Here is a 23,297-nt window from a genome sequence, read left to right as displayed (position 1 = left end):
GTGGTTAGACTAATAAAAAATATAACTAAGCGCTACAGAATAAAAGCACCATTCATGTAAATGAGACGTGTCCATGCGCATAACGACGTTGCGGATCAATTTATGCATAATTATAATTAATGCAGCCTCAAATTAGCGCGCGAGAAACAATACACGTGTCATCGCACGACTTCGAGGGAAAACGGGACTACGCTGCATCGTCTATCTGAATCCTAGGGATGCATCGATCCCTTTGTTCCTGTAATTAAATTATTTTGCACCACTTCGCTGATCTTGGCGATCGAGCGCATGCAGTGAAAAAAAAAAAAATATGGAGAAGCTCGCGCTGCGCATTAATGGACATAAGTTTTAAAAACCTGTCTCATCTCTTAATGCAAGCAACGAAGCTGTTCCAGTTGCCAGTGCGCTAAAAAAAGCATAAATTAATAAAATAAAATCGGCTTCAGACGCGCAGGCCACAACTTGACGCGTGCGCGTCGACGTAGCTGGAGCGCGGACGACATGATTTTAGAAGGCCAGTTGCGTTGGACCGCGACGGTCGGTTGCAAATGACAACTAGACCAGCTGAAAGCTTGTAGCACTCCGAAATATTACGCGTATCCACATTCTAGGACACAGCCGCGAAAACCCGTTGCGCTGGCGCCAAAACCGAAACCGCTCCAACCGCGTACGCTGGCTGCGTCTCGACACAGCTCGGTTGCTTTCGCGCGAAAACCGCGGGCGATGCGGGAGATAACCGGGGACAAACTTACGGCTTTCAGACGCGTAGACGGAGCGCTACGCGCAGCTGCGACATCGGCTCCCCGATAAGGAAGCTCAGAATCTTTCGACGGAGCGCACAAACACGGGCGCAAGCATTCGTCTTCTGCTGCTATTTGTGCTTGTCGTTTTTATTTGTATCTTAGTTCAGCGTTGCCACTTCACAAATGCAGTTTCAAGCTACGGTGTATAGTGTTCTGCAGCTAATAATCCTGCTGGATAAAGGTTGCTTCAATTACGTCAGATGAAATAAAGGTTTCATGTTGTTTTTAATATCCATACAAACAACACTTTCTATCTGTTCGGCTAGGTTTGCATGGTTTCCTTCTCGGTCTCATCGATGCTGTCATCACGCGTTGCGGCATGGCGGCGAGAAGCAACTTGTGAAAGTAAAGTGTGAAAGTAGCGTAAAAAGGAAGAGAATCACACTTGAGCGCGGCAACGCATCTCAAAGTTGACCTTTGTAGATTTAGTAAGCAACAGCAACGGGGTTTGCCGGTGAGTAGACAATTTAACGACGTAAGCGTTCGTGGGACGTCAGGGAACATGCGAAGTTGGAGAAGCGTGCTTCCTAGTCGTGAAAGCCGGAGGGAAAGTAAAGTGCGCATGGACAGAGCATGTTTTATACGCCTTGTGCTTGATGGACTCGACAGAAGACCTCGGCATCCTGTCACAAAAGGCTATTTTACTACAATTGTTCGAAAGAGAAAATTCCAGCCGTCCCTGCATGCTAGCCAGCCAATCCCGATTGTTAGCGAAAGCGAACTAACGAACGAAGAGCTTTATGAATTCAGCCCTGGAGTAGCGCTTAAATGACTAAAGCGCACTTAAAAATACAACACACAGTGCTCTGTCCTTGTAATTATAACAGCGCTACTCAGATTCCCAGTATGTACAGAATGTCGGGCGAGTTGGTTATTTTTTCTTGTCCCTTATGCTTCGCGCTATTCATCGTAAGTTATAAACAGTGTGACATGACCAACTAGCCCGAATTACTGCCTTACCTCGGCATCCTTTGAACCGCATATCCTCTGTGACCGTGCTCACGGCTTGTTGGTGTCTACCGTGGAGCTCATGAAATTTGGCGCTTCGAGAATTATTGACGTTTTTTATCTCAGTACACGCCACCAGCGTCGTATTCCGCGTGTAGATTCGCCGAGTGATAATTCACTTCAGGTGAAAATGACGACATTCTTAGAGCGGATTGTGCACCATGCTCCTGCTCAAAACCCTTCTGTTTAATTGATAGTAACGACGACAGATTACGCATTGCAGATTACTTAGGATTTTTAAAAATTCGTTTCAGCATGAGAGTCACTTCTTTGAATCGCAAAATAGTAAACAAGAGACTGTTGCCACTAATCGAAGAACCCACTCGTTGTAACAAGGGCTGTTTTCTTTTGCCAGCTGCAGGTAGTCAAATGCGGGCACCTGCACAGAGGAAGATCCCGCAGCAGCGGCGGCGAAGAAAGATGCTTAGCCGGAAGCTGATGCCCCGACTCAGGCGAGCATTGCAAGCCGGTCGGGTAGTCAAGCCGTTACGTGACCCACATCCATGGACTGTAACACCGATGGAGCCGAGCGCCGTTGGCACCCTGTCGGTGACATCCAGATCCAATGCCAGCGTTTCAGCACGTGCAGCAAGGCAGGGCAGCCTGTTCCCAACAGCGAGCGGAGGGGAGTCTGGAGAGAAAACCACCATGGATGGGGATTTCGAAGAAGGCCGGGACGTTTCGGAAGACGGTCAAGAATGGAGTGATGGTTTGTCTCGGCAGGAGAAACGAAAGGAACGGCGCAGGACGCCTGTCGCCAGATCGATTCAGCCTGCATTCGAAGAGTACGAATCATCGGAGGGAGGTGACGACAGTAGCAACAGCGATGGTGACAGTGAGGACGCCGCTCTGGAGGGTGCGTCTAGTGACGAGGATGTGCCTGGCAGCGGCGACAGCTCCACGTCTTGCGAAAGTGACAATGCGGATGTGTGCAGTCAGAGGGAAGTGCACAGACTGCTGCTGCAATCGCAAAATTTGCTGCAGGATTACGAAGATGGCAGCCAAGAAGGTAGCGTTGATGAGCAGGTCAGTGCATGGGGGGGTCTGTATGCGAGTGCATTTCTTTTAACTAAATATCACCATTACCACAAAAATGGGTGTTGCATTTAATACTATCAGCAAGTGATCTCACACAAGTGATTCTAAAGATGTACCAACGTTACAGGATTTCAGTGCATTGCCTGATTACAGTGCATTACATAATTGTGATTTTAATAAATTCAAACATATGCATGCATGCATTTTGTGAACAGTGCTGTTACACTACAGTAAGCAAGATGGACACAATAACTATATTTCAGACATATTGGTTTAATTAAAAGCCATTTCAAAAAATAAAACTAAGTGGACAGCAGGAGCAAAATCTCAGTGCCACTTTAACAGTAGATGTTACTTCCCTGCTTAGATTCTAGCTACACATTAGGTTACTGTAGCAACAAGGTAATCATAGCAACAAGTTGTATAAACATGTTGCATAATTCAAATGGAGGACTACTGCCACTTTAACGATCGCACTTTGGGTCAGTTTCCAGTGGCTCTCTAACTATTCTTTTTCCTGACTGGCTTTAAAAAATGGGCTTGTCTGGTAGGATTAGCACGCTGTCAGAGCATTGGTGTACCTATTTAAGGGACACTAATGGAAAATATTCGGCTGATCTAGGTTGAATGATTAGGCATCTGTAATAACGAAATCGTCATTCTTAGAGAGAATAGAGCTTTTGTTAGCGAGAAAATGACAAAAATGGAAAATCGCAGGGGTGCCACCTGTCTTAGACTATGGTACCTTTCATGTGATCTTAGCACTGGCAGAATCACAGAGAGCGACAGCAAGGGAGTTCATGTGGGGATTACATCAACTTGTCCATTCCGGCACGGCCGATCCAAAGTGAGGCACAGTAGTGGGACCTTTAGTGGCAATTTTCTGTGCAACAAAGTCATCTTTTGGCACACAGAAAACGATGAGACTTATAGGTGAATTATCTATTCTTCTAACTCAGCTGAATATTTTTTTTTTTTTTTAGCATGCCATGAACTGAATCATTAGTGCAGTTTTTGTGACTGTCATAGCAACAGCTTATCCAAGTCATAAAAAGAAAAACAAGTGCCTCATTCTGAAGTTTTCCTCTTCAGGTGAACAGTGAGGAAGACAACAGAAACAACAATACTTTCAGGTGAGCACCTGGTACATACAGACAGCTATCTGTTTTATGGGCTTTACGGTTTTCTGGCTTTTATTAGTAAACTCTAACATGTTTCTTGAACCAGCATAGCAGCTTACTAGCTTGTTATGTAGATGGGAGGATTTTTTTGCACTTGAGCAGCAGTTTATGCTCACAAATTCTGCACATTGTCAATGGCCAGTAGATTACACATTCTTGTACAAAGATGAATTAAAACAAATTCTGTGTTACATAATACAGTCGAACCTCAATGTAACAATTAACAGATATAACAAATTATCGAATATAGCAGAGTAAATATAAAACATATCTCATTGGTATCAGTGTGTTACGAATATATGTTTATATTGAATATTGGTTATAATGAAGGTATTTTCCTGCCAAATGAAATGTTGTTATTATGAAGTTCAACTGTATGTAAAACCTGCGCAAAAAAACTCAAAAAAGAAATCAGCAAAGTTCAACAGTTCATCTGCCTCTGTGCTCATTTACTGGGATAACAGCAGACTGTCACTGTGGACAGCGGCATTTTGTTTGCACCTCAAATAATGGCACTATCTTCTCAGAAACAACTTCTTTGAGGTGCGCACATAATTTTCATCCGCTACAGGATTGCTTGCTAAGCACTTCTAAATACAAGCACAGAGGCCACCCTTAAGGTCTGGTTACCATATGAAGCCCTCACAAAAACTGCTAGCCGGGAGTGTTACGCGAGCTGGCTAAGCATATCGGGCTCTTATACTAATGGACATCTTTCTGTGGCAATGAATAGAAAGCTACAGAAGCGAACCGCACATAAGCAAGAGCAGTCCTGAAAGAAGTCCCATATTTTTGTCTGCGTTAGCATAAGCTGCGGAGAAGAAAATGTATACATCTTATATACAAATGCGGATTACGACAAAATATGCCACGGAGTGTTCAATTTGGTAATTTTTCTGATTTTCTCTTTTGCGGGAGGGGGGGGGGGGGGGCGTTTGGGCAGATGTGAAACCTTTCGTACGTGGAAGCTATGCTCATTCAGTATTTGTTCCAGAAAACTGGAAATGCTGTCAAATGCTGCCAGACTACTTGGTGTAGTAACACGTGTGTTTAAGCTCTGCCCCCTGTTACAGAAATGTTTGCTACAGAAATTGCTACAGAAAGTCATCCGTGAGTATAGGTGCCCATTGATTGCCTCAGGAGCATAGCTCAGTCCGTAGTGATGTTGGCGGGCAAAGCTATGTTTTTATTCGCCATTCTGTGAGGATGAAGTTTGGAATGCTGAGGTGGCCTATGCAACGAGGCTGATGATGGTGTAGCGGAAAGGGCAGACGACCTTTCTCATCAAATCCAGCTTCAAGCTTTTGCCCTTCTCGTTCCTAAATTAAGAGTGCATGGCTGTAAGAAAGTTAATTCCTTCTATACTAATTTGTCTTTGGCCAAATATAGAAAAAAAAGAGAGAGAGAGAGACTGCTCACGAATACGGGGAAATTTTTACTGCATAACACTCACAAGTGTTCTTTTGCTAATGAACATTGTATAGATCCTTTTTTCTTTCTTTTTCTGCTTCATTAATGATAAGCATCTGTGAAATGCAAAACAATTCAAAAAATGATGTTTTGTTTTTAAAGCTGGAATTGATGAAGAGCACAATTTGATGCATGCATTTACAGAATCTTGTTTAAAGCAAAACTTTTGCATCATTATACATGCATTTGTGAGACTTGCAGCTTCTTGCTATCATTACGTTCACCTCTGTTTTTTTCTTTTTTGTATTTTTTTTTTCTTCTAAAGGGGGGGGTGGGGTATGGGGGCACCTTTCTGTATGTTCTGTACCCTGGCATGCCAGAAGGCTCAGCTCAGCACTTAGTTACCTTTGCTTCTTCATCCTTCTTTATCCACAGCCATGGCATATGAAACTTTTTTTAAATCTTTCATTATCATTTGCATATTTATTGTTTTATACCATACAGTTTTACAGAATTTGCCTTGGGGGGACCCAGCTAAAAAAGTACAGCTTCCTATGTGGGAACTGCCACCGTTATTGCTGCGGTAGCATGGCAATGCCGTTTTCAGCAAGCGCACAATGCGTAATGAGTACAAGGATGTCAGAGTGTAACAGAGTGCATATTCTATAGGCAAGCTGAACATTTGTAGACAAAGGTCCATGGTGATACATAGGGCAGGCAAAAGAAGCAAATGACCATTTTCTATTTTGCTGTTCGCTGTTTTGAACTGTAATAATTGCCAAGTAACTTTTGAAAGCTTGACCAGGTGCAATAGTCTTGCCTTCTAAGAAAATTCATAGCAGTGGGGTTTCCAGATTTTTTTGTTTTGTTGTTTTGTTTCTTTCTCTCTCTTTTTTTTTTTTTTTTTTGCTCCCCTGCACTGTATATGATGGCATGCAGCACCAGCACATATACGGGATGGCACACTCTGCAGCTTTCCTATACAGATTTTTCACACATTACATTTTATGACTTAAATGAAAACTGTATAGAAGCCATTGAAGTTGTTCATCAAGCTTCTCACTGTTTGACTGGCTCGGCCTCCTCCCACCAGCGTCGAGTGTCACCTCTGTTGGCTAAAGCAGCTTCTCGTGCTACATCACTTTTCACTTATCGACAGGCCCCTTCATTTGGAGCCGTCTCTGTAGCGTTACACAACATACCAACCTAAAGCAGGGATGAAAGGCCAAGTGACCCACCGTGATGGCGTAGTAGCTATGGCGTTACGCTGCTAAGCCCGGGGGCGTGGGATCAAATTCTGGCCACGGAGGCCGCATTTCGATGAGGCAAAATGCAAAAATGCCCATGTTTTGTACATTGGGTGTACGTTAAAGAACCCCAGGTGGTCAAAATTAATCTGCTATCCCCCGCTCCGGCGTGCCTCATAATCAGATTGTGGTTTTGGTACGTAAAACCCCAGAATTTAATTAAAATTAAGGTAAAGACCAAGTGTAGGTGTGCACTTCGTCGTGGCAGGGATGATATCATCACTGACGCGACGAATCAGCTTGCACTGTGCCTTACACATACCCTCCTCCTCTCAACCTCACTCCTCTCACAGCCTGCTTTCCGCTGTCCTCCTCTTCTCTACAGTCCAACTAATGTACCATCAATGCCCGTGCTGCTTTACAAAGAAAGCTTTGCCTTTTAATGCTGGAGCAATGAACTCATTTCGGTTCAGTGAGCCAGTGACCGTCGACAACCGGTGTGGCATGTGCAGGGTGTTCATGGCAGCGGATCGTGTGGTCGTTGTGATTCGGCACCCAGCCGCGGTGCGGCTCACAGGGCGCGCGCAGCTGCGTGTCCTGCACGGCATTGTCGACATCGAGGGCCACGTGGTGATAGGCGGGCCTGTGGCTGCGAGGATCCGGCCCGACAGCTGCATCATCCATTCGGGCTTTCCTCAAGGCTCTGCACACGTGAGGCCCCTCCCGCTGGAGGTCCCCAGGGGCGGCGGCAAGGCCACGCACTTGCGCCGGACACTTGCTCGGCTGGGCATGGATGATGCGTGGACCCAACTCCGGCCGCTGCTCGCCCACGGGACCGCGGTCATGCTACTCGAGAAGGTGAGGCAGCGCGGCAGGCGCGCCGCGCACACATTCGTAAATGGAGATGGGTAAACGCATGCAGGGGGTTAACCAACAATGTCACTTCGGTTGCTCATGCTTGCATGTTATTAGATGTTTGAGCAGAGATTATGCATTTGGGTCCAGCACCATTTTCACGATACTGCAGTCTCTTCCATTTCATATGAAATGCTTTGTGCACCTGGGCCAGTGTGATGTAAGGGTTCTTTTTGTTTTATTCGATTCTTATCCCCCACTCGTGACAAGCCGATCATGGTGATAATGTAGTTGAAGTTCCGCCCGGACCTCTGACGAAGCTTGTTGTGGAAAATAATTGGAGTCCTTACATTATCCCGGTCAGATGTTTCAGTAAACTTGGAATTTACTCTTAAAGGCCAGCAGCAACAAAACTTCTATGGTTCAATTGGTAATGAATTTGTATTATGTACTGCCGAAGCAATTTTGGCAAAGCTGCAGGGCTGGTAATTTTCAAATTTTTTATTAGAAGTCATTGTGTGGCGCATGGCACCTAAGCAGATGACACATGTACCTGGTGGTTAGAGGATATGAGTCCGAACACATTGCCTCAGAGATTTTTTAGTGCACCACAGGCAGGACACAGGCACAACGTAATCTTGGAGACCGTGCCATGGTGTCACATGTTCCGAGTCAAGCGTCGCTTACACTGAGCAGTAATGGTGGCGTTTCCTTTAGTTTTGGTATTGAAAAACGTCTATGTTTGCTTGCCTTTCGTAATGCATCCACTCATATTTCAAATGCAAGATGTTGCACAGAGGGTGGCTCTATATCTACACTATCTGAAGGTAGTTTTTTGCAGTGCTCACAATTTTGTTGCACTTACTTTAAATGCAGAGCTGCTGAGATAATTAAGTTGTTCTTTATTTATTATCTTTTCTTGTGGCACATTATTTGTGCCAGTGTAGATCATAAATACTGTTTTAATTACTAATTTATTTTGTAATTATTAAAATGCATTGTGTATCTTAAACATTAGTTACATTAGCGGACAGTTGCAATTTCAATATGAGAGCAGCTAGCAACCCAGCGCCCACTTGGTTGGTTGCTAGAATCACTGCCAGTTTCAAGATACTCATCCATAATCTTGCGGAACAGTGCATTAACATTTCCTGTATTACTTTCCCACAAAGTCTTCGTTATGCACTGTACTACAGAACTGTGTGGTACACCGGTGAATTCTGTAGCAGTAAATGCTTTCTGCCAATATACTGCACGAAACAGTGGCGATCTTCACAATAATGGGCTACCAAATTATCGTCCCTGCTTTACTACTTAAGCAAAATTCCAATCTAGTGATATCCTCACTATCCTTTGTGCTATAATTTGATGCACACTGGCTAAAGAAAGCACTATTGATTGGATTCCTTGAAAGAGTCTCTGCCAGCTCAAAAATATGTGTTGCCACACTGCGCCAACAGGCGCGAATGCACAAAAGCGAACTTTTGTGAATCAAAACAAAGATGAATCTATACGTGCCAATTTTTACGATCTTATTGTAAAATGCCTTGTTTTTAGAGCTTCTTTACATTTGTCGTCTTGACATCAATCATTTTAAGGTATTTCTTTTTTTTTGTATTTTCGTCTGGCCTAGGGCATAACTTGCTTCAATGGAATAGAAATACTGTCACCCACTGATTTTAGCAGCGGAGCTGTTTAAGCCAGCCATTATTCCATTAGTTGTCGACAAAAAATGTGGGCCAATCCTGGCGGTAGTGCAGAAAGGGTCCAAGCGCAATGCACATACCCCTGTGAACTAGCGAAGCTGAGCCTGGCTAAGTCTAGCTAAGCATGGTTGGGACTACTTAAGCTTCGTCAGTCATCGATAGCCAATCGATCAATAATCAATAAATAAATGCAGGAAAATGCTGGGGAAGACTTGGTAGTGCTTAGCCTAGCCCAAATATGTGGCCAATACCTTGCGATAGCCAATCAATAGCTAATTGATCAATACTCAATAAAATCCAGAAAATGCTGGGAAGTACTTGGTAGCGCTTAGCCTAGCCCAAAAGCCAGGACTTGCAAGGTCCTCTGTCACTTAGCATTGTGCCTCCAGTACAAGCTACGCTAGATATTTTTAAGTCTTATTTTTCGAACCCACTCGATTATACAGACCTACCAACAGCATTGCCAACTTCTCATAGAACCAACGCATAAAGCAAACCAAAATTTTGGCCATCCATCTGTGAATAGTTTATGAACAAGTTTATTAAAAAATTAAATTATGGGGTTTTACGTGCCAAAACCACGATCTGATTATGAGGCACGCCGTAGTAGGGGACTCTGGAGATTTGGACCCCCTGGGGTTCTTTAACGTGCACCTAAATAGAAGTACACGGATGTTTTCGCATTTCGCCCCCATCGAAATGCGGCCGCCGTGGCCTGGATTCGATCCCCCGACCTCTTGCTTAGCAGCCCAACACCATAGTCACAAAGCAACCACGGCGGGTAAACAAGTTTATGATCATCTCTGTGTGTCGCAGATCATTCTGACTGTGACCACAGAGCACAGTGCTTGATCACAGTGTTCATACGGAAAAAGACTGCTATTTTTTTTATTGTGATAGCAATTATATGGACACTTCAACCAGATTTCTGCCATTGGCGTCGCCGTCACCGTGAGGTTCCGTATAAAGTCCAAGGGCGATAAAATTGTCTCCGCGCGCCGTATGCGCGAGTGAAAGCGTGCGGGGGACGCGCGCTGTCACGGAGAGCGAACGCACTGCGGAAAGCAAACGCGACTTTCGCGCGAAAGGCCGTTGGGCTATGGGAGGGAGGGAGGCGGGGCGACGCTGTGCTGTGGCACTAAATGCTTATCTTGCAACAGGCCGCAAGGGGAACTGGCCACTCAATCTCCCACGCGAAAGCAAGAAAGCAGGAAGGCAGCGCGGGGGAGGGAGGGGGGGGGGGGCGGCAGCTTCTACTCTGCCAACAACTGCGTTTGTACTTTGCCCCGCTGTGGCGGTCGCCTGCACCGTTTCTTAAAGTGATCTCCACACGGCTCTGACCTTTGTATGCGCAGTGCATTCGCTGCTCAGTTTCTATCGAAGCGATAGACCGCACGAACCCTCGCCCGCTGCGGCGGCTGCACTTGCTACCAGCGTTTTGACAGTCGTTGTCTGCGGTCATTCAGTGTGATCTATTCATGTTTGCTTGTGCGCGCTTACACCACGCGTGTTAATTCAGTTAGTAAGCGAATGTGTCCAAGTTTATGCAGCTGATAAAACTACTATCCCTACTCCGAATACCTCTCTACTAATTTGCTATCGCAATTGATGCTTCGCTTTTCGGGCAAAGCTGCGACATTTTTAATACAAAGTCTAAATCTTGAATGGTGAAAAACTTTTAATACTATTTCTTATGAAATGTTAGAATTTTTTGACTTCGACTGCAATATTTTTCAACAAATAATGTTGGCATATCTGTGAATTGAAGCAGTTCTGTCTGAAGAAGACCGTACCGTGTTGTAAATGTCACAAGGCAGGTAGGTTGAGGCATCTAACAGAATAGCGCAGTGAATTTAAGACAGTACAATGCTTCCGCAGTGGAACAGGGGCTGCAGTGCTGCGCATTAGGTCACGGGTTTGATTCGTGACCACAGCAGCCACATTCCAGAAAAGCACTTGTGTGTGCAGATTCATCATAATTAACCTAATTTAGATCTGTTGCTGGACAAATGCCTCTTCCACTTATCTCCATTTGTGCTTGCATTGCATCAGCTGACCGATTCCTATGCCTGAGTAGGTTGGGTGCTCATTAAAGGTCCCTTAGATAGTCAAAACTAATCTAGAATGCTTCACTGTGCCATTTCTTACAGCTCCTGTGATCCTTTGGCATGTTAAACATTGTCAACCGATCAATCAATTGATCAGTCAAACAGCTTTATTATTGAGACAGTCAAACGTACTCAGTCCCAGGCCATGTCTCCTACCTGTTTGGCATCACACTGTGCACTCCCTTGAATATAAAAGCCACCAATTGCTGTTTGAAAAAGGTGCATCCCGCAACTAATCAATGAAAGTGAAAGTGAAAGAAATGGTCTGCAGTTGTTCACGACTGGCCGAGAATTGTGAGCAGTGCAATTGCTGCAATGCAACCTGATCAAGCACGTTTAGATTGTATAGAAAGAATCAGGAGAGCAGGGAAAAAGCAAAACTAATGAGGAGTTTTAGAAATAGGGGACACAAAGTTAGTGGTCGCTATCGGCCATGCATTTAAAAGATGCCGACAGAGAACAAAAAAAACTGCAGAAGGTGTTCAAAGGAATTTGGGCCTTTGGGTATGCAAAGCCGCCATAGTATTTTTAAAATTCAGTCCATCTTGTAGCCCAAAAATTGACTGGGCCCTAACAGATGCAGTCTATGTCCATGACCTGACTTTCACTAGCTCGCCAGGATATTCAAGGTGGTGTCACCACCCTCCTTGCGTTTCTTGTTTCTTTTTTTGGCTTCTCACGAGCCTCCTTCTCTCACATTAAGAGTTCCTTTTCTTTTTTTACTGCAGAGGGGTAAGCTCCAATAATATTTCTCTTTAATGTCCTCTGGAAGACGTCTGTAGCGCCCCCTGGGCCCTGAAAGTATTGAAATAAATAAATAAATAAGTAAATAACCCACCAGGAACATGGAATTACTTTTTGAGAGAGAATAACCAATGTGCAGGTGCCCGGAGGCAACTGGCCCATTGGGGTCAAAAGCATGCCCAAACTACGGGGCCCCTTCCAGTCACTGGGATTCCGACTGACCATGGACCAGCCGTCCAGTTTGCAACGCGACCCATGGCGGCAGCGGACATCCGCCCTGGCAAGGCACCTGGCCCGTGCAGTCGATTTTGGGGATCATCGGCGGACAGCAAAGCCAGGTTCTGCTCCCAAGTTCGTTGCATGCTTCAATCGAAGGGCCGTCACAGTCTGTCTCGGCAAGCCCTGGTAATGCACCCAAAGCTGTGCTGTGCTGGGGTGAGCAAGTGTGCATGGTTATGTATAATGCTCCCTCTAAGGCAGACTGTTGAAGTGAAGTGAACTTTGATAAGCTAAACACCAGCTGCACTTGTTTTGTCTTTTCTGCGCATGACGCAAATATCATATTTACTCGTGTATTTACTCGTGTATGGCGTGCACTTTTTTTTTTTCAGATATTTTTACAAGGTGTGGGCCTTACATGAGGCAGGCTCGTGGCTACTCACTGAAGCCTCGAGCTGTGTGAATAATGCAGCCACTGGCAGCCGATTATTAACGCCTTTATTCAGTCGTACTTGTTGCTTCTGTTCCCGTCATTTGACGAGCTTACCTCATCGGCACCCTTCCAAAGCTAGCCGTCCTCTGTGCCATCCATATTGTTTGAGGTTCCCGTCGCCTACAGACCCTTGAAGTCGGTCTTGAATGAAACTGCATGCCATGCGTTCAATATCTACATGTGCACATTTTGCTGCGATCCCCTCTTCATGTTCCTGAAAACCTCAACATTTGAAACACTTGCCTCAACACATGTTTATCAGCATTTCACACTTACTTTTCATATTTGCCTCGATATTTAATACTTTCTTTTCAAACCTTCCTCGTCATTTCACAAATTTCTCAATGAAGAAGTAACCAGTGACAAAACTGAACCTTGTACGCACACAATTTGCGTGCTCTTAACTGAAACAAAATTGGTTGTGTTCACACAGAGGGCCATGCTGTGCCCTGCATCGTCGTGTGTGGACGCCAGAACACCGGGAAGTCATCCCTGCTTCGAGTACTGGTCAACAGCCTGCTGAACTTGTAAGTATTATAACTGCTTCTTTAACTGTCATCCTTTTGTTGGTTTGAGTGAGACTCCCGCGAGGGAACTAGTGCTGCCTTGCCACATTACTGCTGCATTTATTCTGCTGGGAGCTGACGACGTCGAAAAGGTGCTTTGCCATGTATTGAGATCATTGGCCATTTTGAAAACTGTTTGCTTTCTACTTTTTTTAAAATATAAATTAGTTTATAAGTTACATCAGAGTTGGCTCATGCAGTTAAGTTACTTCAGTTACTTCGTTAGTTACTACATTACTTAAGGCACTTCGGTGCGGTCAGTGTGATTACTGTACAGTAAAAGCTTGTGAACTTGAATTTCACGGGGACGCTCACTGAAAGTGATAAACAGAGTGCTGTACAGTAGAACCTCGTTAATATGTGTCGGAAAAAGCTTGAGAGGAAACGTACTAATCAGAAAAACGTGCGATCAGAAGTGACTAAAAAATTTCCAGACTCTACTGTGCTTGGACATCCACGTCATGCGAAGCGTTGCGCGAATCGTTGTAGCAAGAGATGTACCGAGCAGGTGGGACTCGAGCGGCCCAAGATTTGCATCGTTGTTTTTTAGGCTTCGGCAAGCTTACGCTTGCGCTCCTCAAATTCAGCATCGGTCAGGAGCTTCTTCGAGCGGGGCATTTTAGCAGGAAGTCTTGGCATGTGTATTCGGGGCAGATTGTTGCGACACGAGACGTTTGACGCACGTCAAGAAGGTGGAGCCCGAGTGACCTGTCGCACATATTGGCATTTTCTTATTGCGCAGTGTTTTAAGATGGCAACGGGAAACTGAAACGAAATCGAAGTGGTGGGCGACGCCGGTATACGATGCGTACAAAGCCTGCCAGAGCAAAACATGACGCTCTCTTGACGCCGCCATTAGTGTCTAAGGCCCAGCTTTCCCCCCTTAAGGAAATAAGATATTCACTGGTCTTGGGTTCTTTTACCTCAAATTATGTTGCACCATGCCTGAACCAAAGCGTGATGAAGAAATGAGCGTGATTGGACTATGGCCGTGTTCATAGCTGCCATTTGCAGTAAGATCTGAACTTGCCTTTTTTTTTTTTTTCTAGAGGGACCTGTGTGAAGTCTCATGCCACATGTCTCTCTATTCTGTTTCAACAGCTGCTCCGAGGTGCTGTACTTGGACTGCGATCCTGGCCAATGCGAGTTCACTCCGCCGGCCACCGTCTCACTCACCCGCGTCACTGAACCACTGCTGGGTGAGCCACTGTAGCTTGTTGCGATGGCGCTCACTGCTCGGGTGATGAGGTGACTTCATGCTTTCACCGTGGAGGCAGCCGCACAATTTCGAGCACGCTGGTACCTGCCGCAGTAGCTCAGCGGATATTGCATTCTGCTGCTGAGTGGGTCTGATACCGGCCGCTACGGCCGGTATCAAACCCATTATTCCAATCGAGGCAATGTGCAACAACGTTCATGCATTTTGATTTAAGTGCCTAATAAAAAATGTCGTATTTCGCCCGAAAGGCGAAGCATCAATTGCGATCAAATTAGTAGAGAGCTATTCGGAGTAGGGATAGTAGTTTTATCGGCTGCATAAACGTGGACACATCCGCTTACTAACTGAATTAACAAGCGTGGTGTCAGCACGCACAAGCAAACATGAATAGATCACACTGAATGACCGCAGACAGCGACTGTCAAAACGCTGGCAGCAATCAGCAGCCGCCGCAGCGGGCAAGGTTCGTGCTGTCTATCGCTTCCAAGGAAACTGAGCGGCGGATGCACAGCGCATACAAAGGTCAGAGCCGTGTGGAGATAAGAGACCGTGCTGGCAACTGCCACAGCCGGCAAAGTACGAACGGAGTTGTTGGCAGAGTATAAGCTGCGCCCCCCTCCCTCCCGCGCTGCCTTCCCGCTTTCTTGCTTTCGCGTAGGAGATTGAGTGGCCCTGTACGCCCGATTGCAAGATACGCCTTTGGTGCCGGAGCACAGCGTCGTCCCCGGCTCCCTCCCTCCCATACCCCCACGGCCTTTCGCGCGACGGTCGCGTTTGCTTTCAGCCGTGCGTTCGCTCTCCGTGATAGCGTGCGCGTCCCCCGCGCACTTTCGCTCGCACATATGGCGCGCAGCGACGATTTTATCGCCCTTGGAATCTATACAGAACCTCAAGGCGACGCCGACGGCAGAAATCCGGTTGAAGTGTCCATATAATTGCTATCGCAATAAAAAGAACCCAGGTAGTCCGATGTGCTCCACTTTGGCGTGCCTCATAATCAGGTTGTGGTTATTGATTGTGATTATGATTGTAATGCGAGACGCAGCATAAAGGTCAATTCGCTCGCTACTGCTGCCATGCTTCCTCACTATAGCGTTTTGAGAGCGAGTTTCCGTGGTCATCGAGTGAGATGTGTTCATGTTTCCTTGTGCACGCGTGACACCATGCTTGTTAATGTGCGGAGAGCCACAGCGACGGGTGCGCTCTTGCGTGCTCCCGCCATTGCATCATTCTGCCCGGTCCGTGTAAGAAATGCTGGGATGTGTGGCCGGTGTGGCTCGGCGGGGCGAGCGACAAATAGGAATGCAGGTATTCATGCGCCAGCAACGTTAGAATGCGCTTGATTGTGCCAGACACGCTGGTTGCGTTGTGTTGTTAGAGTTTAGACGCCGGTTGTTGGCCACTGTGAGGTCGCGGAGCTCGACGCGGGCACGCGCATTACGTCGGAGCAGATCTGCAGCTTGAGGGGAGCGTTCGCCCTCTCGGTGGACTGCCGAACCTCCAGGCAGCCGCACTATAACCGGTATTTCGTCTCTCGCAACTGCACTATAAGTGATATGCATTTATGATTGCTATGGGAAAAGTAACGGGAGTCTGAAAAGACTGTATTATATCCGGTCCTGCACTCTAAGGGGTTACCTTATAAGTGGTCTATACTGTACAATGTTTTGCAACAGTGGCCCCTTTCTCCTCGTGATATGCTTGACCGCAATATTTTACTTATGCTTCACCGCATAACATAGCTCCATTGCGGCAAAGCTGACTTGAGAGAACCCGCGATTATGCTAATCGTATAAGACCCTTGCCGGCTCCAAAATAAATGTAACACTGCACTGGGTGGATCTGGCCCAGTGTGCATGGTTCCCAGTAGGCTTTAACTGATGCACACTTCACTTTGGGTGCTTCGTCAACTGCTTTGTGCACATGTGCAGCGCCTGGCTTGTGCAACTCTGGTCGCTTATTGCAAACTGCGGTCAATTGTTGCAACGTGCCAGTCGCTTGTTGCAACATACAAACTGGCTGCACCACTAAATTTACGTGACTGCCATGTTCAAACGCAACGTAACATGCAGAAATATTACAGATTGACGACGTATTAAGGGGGAACTTGATAGAGTAGATCCCCGCTGTTACGTTCCCGGGTGCTACGTTTTCCTGGCTGTTATGTCGTTTTCGGCCAGTCCCGGCATAGCTCCCATAAGACCCAATGCATTGGGAACCCCGCTGTTGCGTCGCAACTGTGGGACCATTCCCGCATCATGCGTTGCGAACTGCCGCCCCGCGCCAGCCCGAGCGGCCATGTTGACTTTTTATGTCACTTGGCTTGACGGCTTGACGATGGGATTGGCCACCCAAAGTGCCGAGCGCAACACCTATGACGTATTTTCGGTTTCCACTATTAAAAGCGTGGCCTTTGAGATCCGTATTTGCTATCTAAAGATGGTGTCTGTGACACGTTGGGGCCCTAAAATTGGTTGTGGCACATAGTTGTTCCATATAAAGTCCAAGGGTGTAACGCCGTCGCTGCGCGCCGTATGTGCGAGTGAACGCGTCCGAGGGTCAGCCGACGATTGCGGCTCAATCTTGCAAGCGTGAAGCAGAAAGGCGGAGAGGAAGCGCGCTTCTTCTGTCTCCCACAAGGTAGGGGGGCGGGGGTTACTCCGGCGCCGTATCTTGAAAGCGATCTGCGAAGTGGAAAAAGTGCGCACCCACACGGCCTTGTACTCTGGCATCAACTGCGTAGTGCGCCGCCGCGAGCGGTCGCGCGGGCCGTATCTCGAAAGTGATCTGCGTTGTAGGTGCGTCGGCGGCTCGTAGCTTTGTGCTTGCTGTGTGTTCTCGGCGCTCTGTTTGCATTGAAGCAACAGACAGCACGAAGGTTACATCGCTCACTGCTGATGCCGCGCTTCTTCACGCCAGCGTTTTGATAGCGTGTCCACGCTCATCGAGTGACATGTGTTCATGTTTGCTTGCGCTGACACCATACTTGTTAATACAGTTAATAAGCGAATGTTTACAAGTTTATACGGTCGATAAAACTACAATCTTTACTTTGTATAGCTGTCTACTAATTTGCTATTGCAATCGATGCTTCGGCTTTCGGGCGAAACTGCGACTTTTTTTCAAACGTAAGAATTTCAATAAAATTGTGTGCAGTTAACCCCTACTCTCACCTGAATTTTTCCAGTTTCTCGGCTCTTGCGTTGTTTTTTTTTTTTACGATTCCGTGAAAAAAGTATCAGTGCGGTTCTACTAACATGGAACTAAATGGTATTTAGGTCGGGACCGCGAAAACGCGAAGTAGCAGCCAGGAAAACGCAGCAGCGAGGAACATATCAACGGGGTTCCACTGCAGTAGATTTCGAATTGAATATCAAATTGAATCAAGAAGAAAAAAGAGCTGAATATCAGTTTCAAGCTTACAAATTTAAGGCAAGAAAATGTGGTGCTGCCCATGCTCGAGAGTCTGTTATTGCATAACAAAAATGTAGCAATCTATCAGTAATTAATACCCCTGTCACACTGATTTGAAGGACATTCGGAAATCTAATGTGACATGATCTAAGGAAATCTAATGTGACATGACTGTCACATTAGATTTGAAGGACATTCGGTGCAACAAATGCCATTCGACCATTGTGGTGCCATGCACGACAAATATAATGTAATTCAGTCACGATATCAATGGCAATCGTTCGAGAAAGACTGGCGACTCAAGTGGAACAATGTGCAGTGAAACTTTGTTAATTTGGAATAGAGGGAGCGAAAGAAAATGTCCGAGTTAACCGAATGTGAAGTTGTCAAGGGTATCAAGAAAACAATAAACAAATGCTTACTTACTACATCAACGCACTTTTATTTACTGAATGAAAGAGCAAATCCTGTTTCTATTTTGCACAAGAGCAATGTCGGAAGCTGAAATTCCTGTCATCTCGGGACTGATTGGTTCTTGCAGTGGCGAAGATATTGTGTGTCTTCCTTAAAGCAGGGATCGCTTTCTTGATGGCAAAAATGCTGCTTGTGAATGAATGTCTGCATTGCATGGGAGGTCACATTGGCCCATGCTGCAGGTTAATGTGGATGTTCAAAGCAATGTGACTAGTGCTTGTGTGAATCTTTGCAGGGCCACCGTTTACGCATGTCCGGACACCTGAAAAGTGAGTGTAGCTGGGCCTTATATTTTATGCTGTGCTTCTGTGTTCATGCTACCATATAATCTGATTGCTTATTTTCACTTGATTAGAGTTGCAGCATCTATTTTGTTGTGGCTTTCCTCTTCTGGCAACTGCTGAGCCTGTGTAGCATTTCAGCACCCCAAAATTTTTCACGCTTTGTTAAGGCCTTAAACTTATGAGACACACCCAGGAACTTGCCTCTAACACAGTATTTAGGAAACCTGAGTTAGTACCTTATATTGTCATGTAAGGGCCGCAGTTTTCTTTTTCTTGAATCCGGGTCAGAATGTTTCGGTTGTGTCTCATGCACAAGTTAGAAGCCGAGACATGTATACTTACTTTAAATACAGATGTGCCTGCCACCGTTCGCGACGACCTCGGGAAGCCTTCATTTTAGCTTCATTTTCTGCCTTATTCGTTTTGCTGGCACGTAACTGTAGATCTGGAGCAGCTGGAACCTGATCCACTGGAGGTGCATTTTTCAATGGTAAAGCCATCCTCAGACATGGGCTCGTGCTTTGCACTGCACATAAGGTTGCGGGTCAGGTCTTGCACGCGGAATACAGTTCGGAGGCGGCGAGTTCTGCCTAAAAGGCCCTATTTGCACCTATCGGTTCCAGGCCGATTTTTGTCATGGCTGCCACCGGAATCCGTCGTCGCGAACCAGTCTGAACTACCGCCGCAACTGTCGTCGTCTCTTCTTTGGCAAATGCCTCTTCTGCTCTTGATGTGTAGCCGAAGACGTGCTTGCCAGGAGTCCCAGAAGTATCGCGTCTTCCTCGAGGCTTATCTTTCTGATTGACAAAAAAACACAAAAAAAGCATGCAAACTCGACGCGTGTGGTGAAAGCGTGGGGCCATGTGGGGACATCCGGGATACCCAGAGACGCTTCTAAATAAGCGCATACTTGATAGATGGCACTAGTAGTAAAATATTGTGCACTCTTTCTTTTTTTTTTTTTTTTTCGTGGTATCTTGAGAGCTCTGGTGGTGAGGTGGGCAAGCAATGTGAACAATGCGTCATTTCGACGGCAGGACATTTCTGGTCTCCGTTGATGCCGAATGCTCCAGTGTGAACGTGGCATTACACAGGTGTGCTCTTTTGCACAAGGATATGCCGTATAATTTAGTGCTTCTTGCAGGAACTGCAGCTTCGTGCGCTAGGTATGTCGGCTTGAACGATTATTTGCTGTTAGTAAACCTACAAGTCTCTCAGAAGCTGTACACCAACTGCTGGTTTTCAATCTTTGGTTCTAAAGCCTTGCTTTAACATGAGTGCAATGAAAACTGTTCTTCTGGCTGGAAGCAGGCATCAAACTGCCGTGGTGGCTTAGTGGCTATTCTGTTAAACATTGTACAGTTGGAGATGAAGGATTGTGGACTGCGGGCTACATGAAAAAGCTCAATATTATTGCAGCCTGCGCACATAGCCAATAACGGAATGATACATTATGCTGGTCCTGATAGTCCACAAACATTTGACTTGAGTTACATTAGAATCTCAAGACTGGGTATGTGTTACGAGAGCTCCACTTTCAGGAACAGCAACAAGCTTATTGTAAGAGCAAATATTTGATGCAGAAAAAGGAATACCGTATTTTCTGGTCTATTAGTTGCATCTTTGTAGTAGATGCACCCCCCTCGAAACGGCAGCTTTTCCGGAAAAAAACATATGTAAGTTGCACCGGTGTATAAGACGTGCCTGTTCGTTCGGTAAGCGATATTAAAAAAATTACAATGACATTTCACTCCGTGAGCGCGGGTCATGCGCAAGCATATGGGTGCCATATATTTCCTATATAATTACGATAGCAATGATATGGACACTCCAGGCACATTTCTGCCGTTGTTGTTGCCGAAATGTTCTGTATGAACTCCAAGGGTGATAACATCGTCCCCGCGCGCCGTATGCTGTATGTGCGAGCCGAATCGCGCACAAGGAAGGAAAGTGGGAAGGCAGCGCGGGAGGGAGGGGGGGGGGGGGAGGCGGCTTGTACTCTGGTAGCAACTGCGTAGTTTGTGTCTTGAAAGCGATCTGCAGATGCGACTTCGGGGTCGGTCGACTGGCGCTGCTTGCATTGCAGCTCCGTCCTTCTCGCACGGCACTCGGGAACTCGATCACGAGAAGAACCCGGTACCTCGATAGCGTGCACAGAACCTGTAACAATTAAGTCAACCCAGTAGGCTTCACGTGGCCATAACATCGAATCCGATTTTCAAAGCAGTTTTTCCTGAAAAAAAAAAAAACGATTCATAAGTCGCATCGGTCTGTAACACACCGACAAATAATTCAGAAAAAAAAAATGTGTCTTATACACCGAGAAATACGGTAGATGAACCAGCAGGGACTGTCGTGATGTTGCACAAGGAGTTAAAGAAATGAAAGAAAGAAAATATCAGGTGAACGGTCACTCTGCTGTACCTTATGAGAGGAATACTAGATTGTATGCCGTTTCTGATGCACTAACAAAAATTATAAAGGTTCTCTGCCATGTTTTATTCGGCACACCAGCCACAGTGGCTCGTTGGCTGTGGCATTCTGCTGCTCAGAACGAAGTCGCGGGCTTGATTCCAAGCCTCAGAAGCCGCATTTTGATGTGGGCAAAATTTACAAATGCTCACATACTTACCTATAGTTGTCCGTTTGAGAACACCAGGGAGGCCAAATTTTAGGCTTTTGTGAATATTCAATATGTTTGAATATTTAATAGATTATTATGCTCTTCAAATTTCGCTGTTACACATTTGTGAAGTATTCAAAATGAACGAATATTAATTTAAATACGTATAATCGGTAGTTTCAGTTTCGATGAGCAAGTCGCATCGCATGGCTCATAACTAACACAAGCCAAAGACGAATTTGTTTACATTCATAGACTGATTATTGCAGCTGTTCGATTCGAACATTGATCTCACAGCACCACCACATTCTCTACTGAACCAATGTCAAATGTAACTGAAGTGTTAAACTCTGTAAGGTATCTGGTTCGATTTGACGCATGATCGATGCGCGATATCGTTAAATATGGCCACCGGGAAGATCGAGCCGTTTCGGTTGTTCGATGTACTCACTTTCACTAGCGAGATGGTTTCTTGGTTTCCCCCCATACAGCCCCTGTGAATAGATTTGCGTCAACGTGGCGTTAAACCATATCTTTGGTTGCCGACACCGGGTAAAGCAGCACTGAGCCAATATAACGTAAAACCATTCGTATGTTTGAAAACAAATGTGAACGTATGTTTTCATTCCAAATCCACCATTAGCCTTCTGTGATAGGTCAGAATTGTTCGGGTCTTGCCCATATGGGCGGGCATGCCCATGTGGGCAGTGCCCAAGCCATTTTGACCTGTCACGGAGGGCTAATGGCCGATTTGGAATAACAACAGATTGGACTAGTTTTACATTATACCGGCCCTGGTTAGGCCAAACAGCTAAACCATCACGGGAAGTTTGCCATTCATCGGTGATCGTGCCAGAGGGCTAGACTGAGGACTGCGAAAGTGGCGGGTGTGCCAACCAAGTTCGTCTGTGCATGTGCAGAACAGTAGTAGTTATGCTCGCATGTACAAGGAAAGCACAGATCTGAATTTGTGCAACACAGCATAAACTGGCGGCGTTGCACAGTAAAGATCACACTTTGCGGCATACAAAACGATGTGCAAATGCAAAACAGTTCTGCAGCCTCAATTATCACAATTTTAAGAATGTGTCCAGGAAAACTAGCACTTTCCGTTTCTGACATTTGAACATGGTTCACCGTACAGGTGCCAAAATGTCAATTTCATCATCGTGTTGTTCTGTGACATGATTTATAATGGCTATACTGTGACTTTATCTTTACATTGAGTGTCTTTTTAGAATTTACATTATGGCCTGTCATGCTACATTACTTCGCATTCTGCATGCAGGGCTTACTTTTTGGGTCATGTGAGCCCAGCCAGCCAGCCTGACTCCTACTGCACTGCCGTACGTGCGCTCATTGACCATGCTCGGCAAGTGGCACCCAAAACGCCACTTCTCGTCAACACCATGGGTTGGGTCAATGGTAAGTATCATTTAGTAACGTCGAAGGTTGTGCCAGTTCTGTGTGATTCAAAATGTAACAGCGCAACGTTGGAGAAGGACATAAACCGAAGAGCAAACAAGGACAAGCCTGTTGAAAGATGGCGCTTGTCCTTGTCTGCTCTTCTTTTTTATGTCCTTGTCCAAAGTTGTCCTGTTGCATTTTGAATCAGGCAAGCCTTGCTCTCTCTTTCCTTACGTACACTGTTTTCAAGCTTCACATAGTGTCGACAGTGTGTGTGCGAAGTGACTATGGGAAAAGCTTATCAGTCAACTGTATGTTGAGTTAACCTACTTCTTGATGCAAAGAAGCAACTGGTTGGGGATACTTAACCAGTGCAGTATTTTGTACTAGTTTGTCTGGCATCATGCGAAATTAAGTAGCTCTGGAAGGACGAAGAGAGATGCATGGTGGTGGTCCCTCTCACATACCACTCACGGCGCGCATGCTCTGATCGTATAC

The 23,297-nt window shown here is 45.9% G+C and overlaps 2 protein-coding genes across 3 annotated transcripts in view; one reads left to right on the top strand and one right to left on the bottom strand.

The window, feature by feature from the left end:
* LOC119461474 (histone deacetylase 11-like) overlaps positions 1-913 on the bottom strand; it is a 43,017-nt gene extending 42,104 nt beyond the window's left edge. The window contains 1 exon segment of the mRNA XM_037722793.2: positions 753-913. The gene's annotated coding sequence lies outside the window, so the exon portion shown is untranslated.
* Positions 914-1,100: 187 nt separating this feature from the next.
* Positions 1,101-23,297, top strand: part of LOC119461472 (uncharacterized) — a 40,000-nt gene continuing 17,803 nt past the window's right edge. The window contains exons 1-9 of one of the 2 annotated variants that reach the window (XM_037722790.2): positions 1,101-1,257; positions 2,167-2,837; positions 3,942-3,982; positions 7,200-7,545; positions 12,240-12,438; positions 13,246-13,339; positions 14,480-14,577; positions 18,721-18,754; positions 22,681-22,817. In XM_037722790.2, the coding sequence (XP_037578718.1) occupies positions 2,181-2,837; positions 3,942-3,982; positions 7,200-7,545; positions 12,240-12,438; positions 13,246-13,339; positions 14,480-14,577; positions 18,721-18,754; positions 22,681-22,817 (1,606 nt within the window). In that variant the 5' untranslated portion in view covers positions 1,101-1,257; positions 2,167-2,180. The remainder of the gene's footprint in view (positions 1,258-2,166; positions 2,838-3,941; positions 3,983-7,199; positions 7,546-12,239; positions 12,439-13,245; positions 13,340-14,479; positions 14,578-18,720; positions 18,755-22,680; positions 22,818-23,297) is intronic. The other variant, XM_049672824.1, reaches the window with a different exon arrangement.

Source organism: Dermacentor silvarum, chromosome 8 (genome assembly GCF_013339745.2).
Source record: "Dermacentor silvarum isolate Dsil-2018 chromosome 8, BIME_Dsil_1.4, whole genome shotgun sequence".
Taxonomy (NCBI): Eukaryota; Metazoa; Arthropoda; class Arachnida; order Ixodida; family Ixodidae; genus Dermacentor; species Dermacentor silvarum.
Note: the sequence above shows the minus strand (reverse complement) of the source record. Positions and strands in the feature narration are given on the sequence as shown.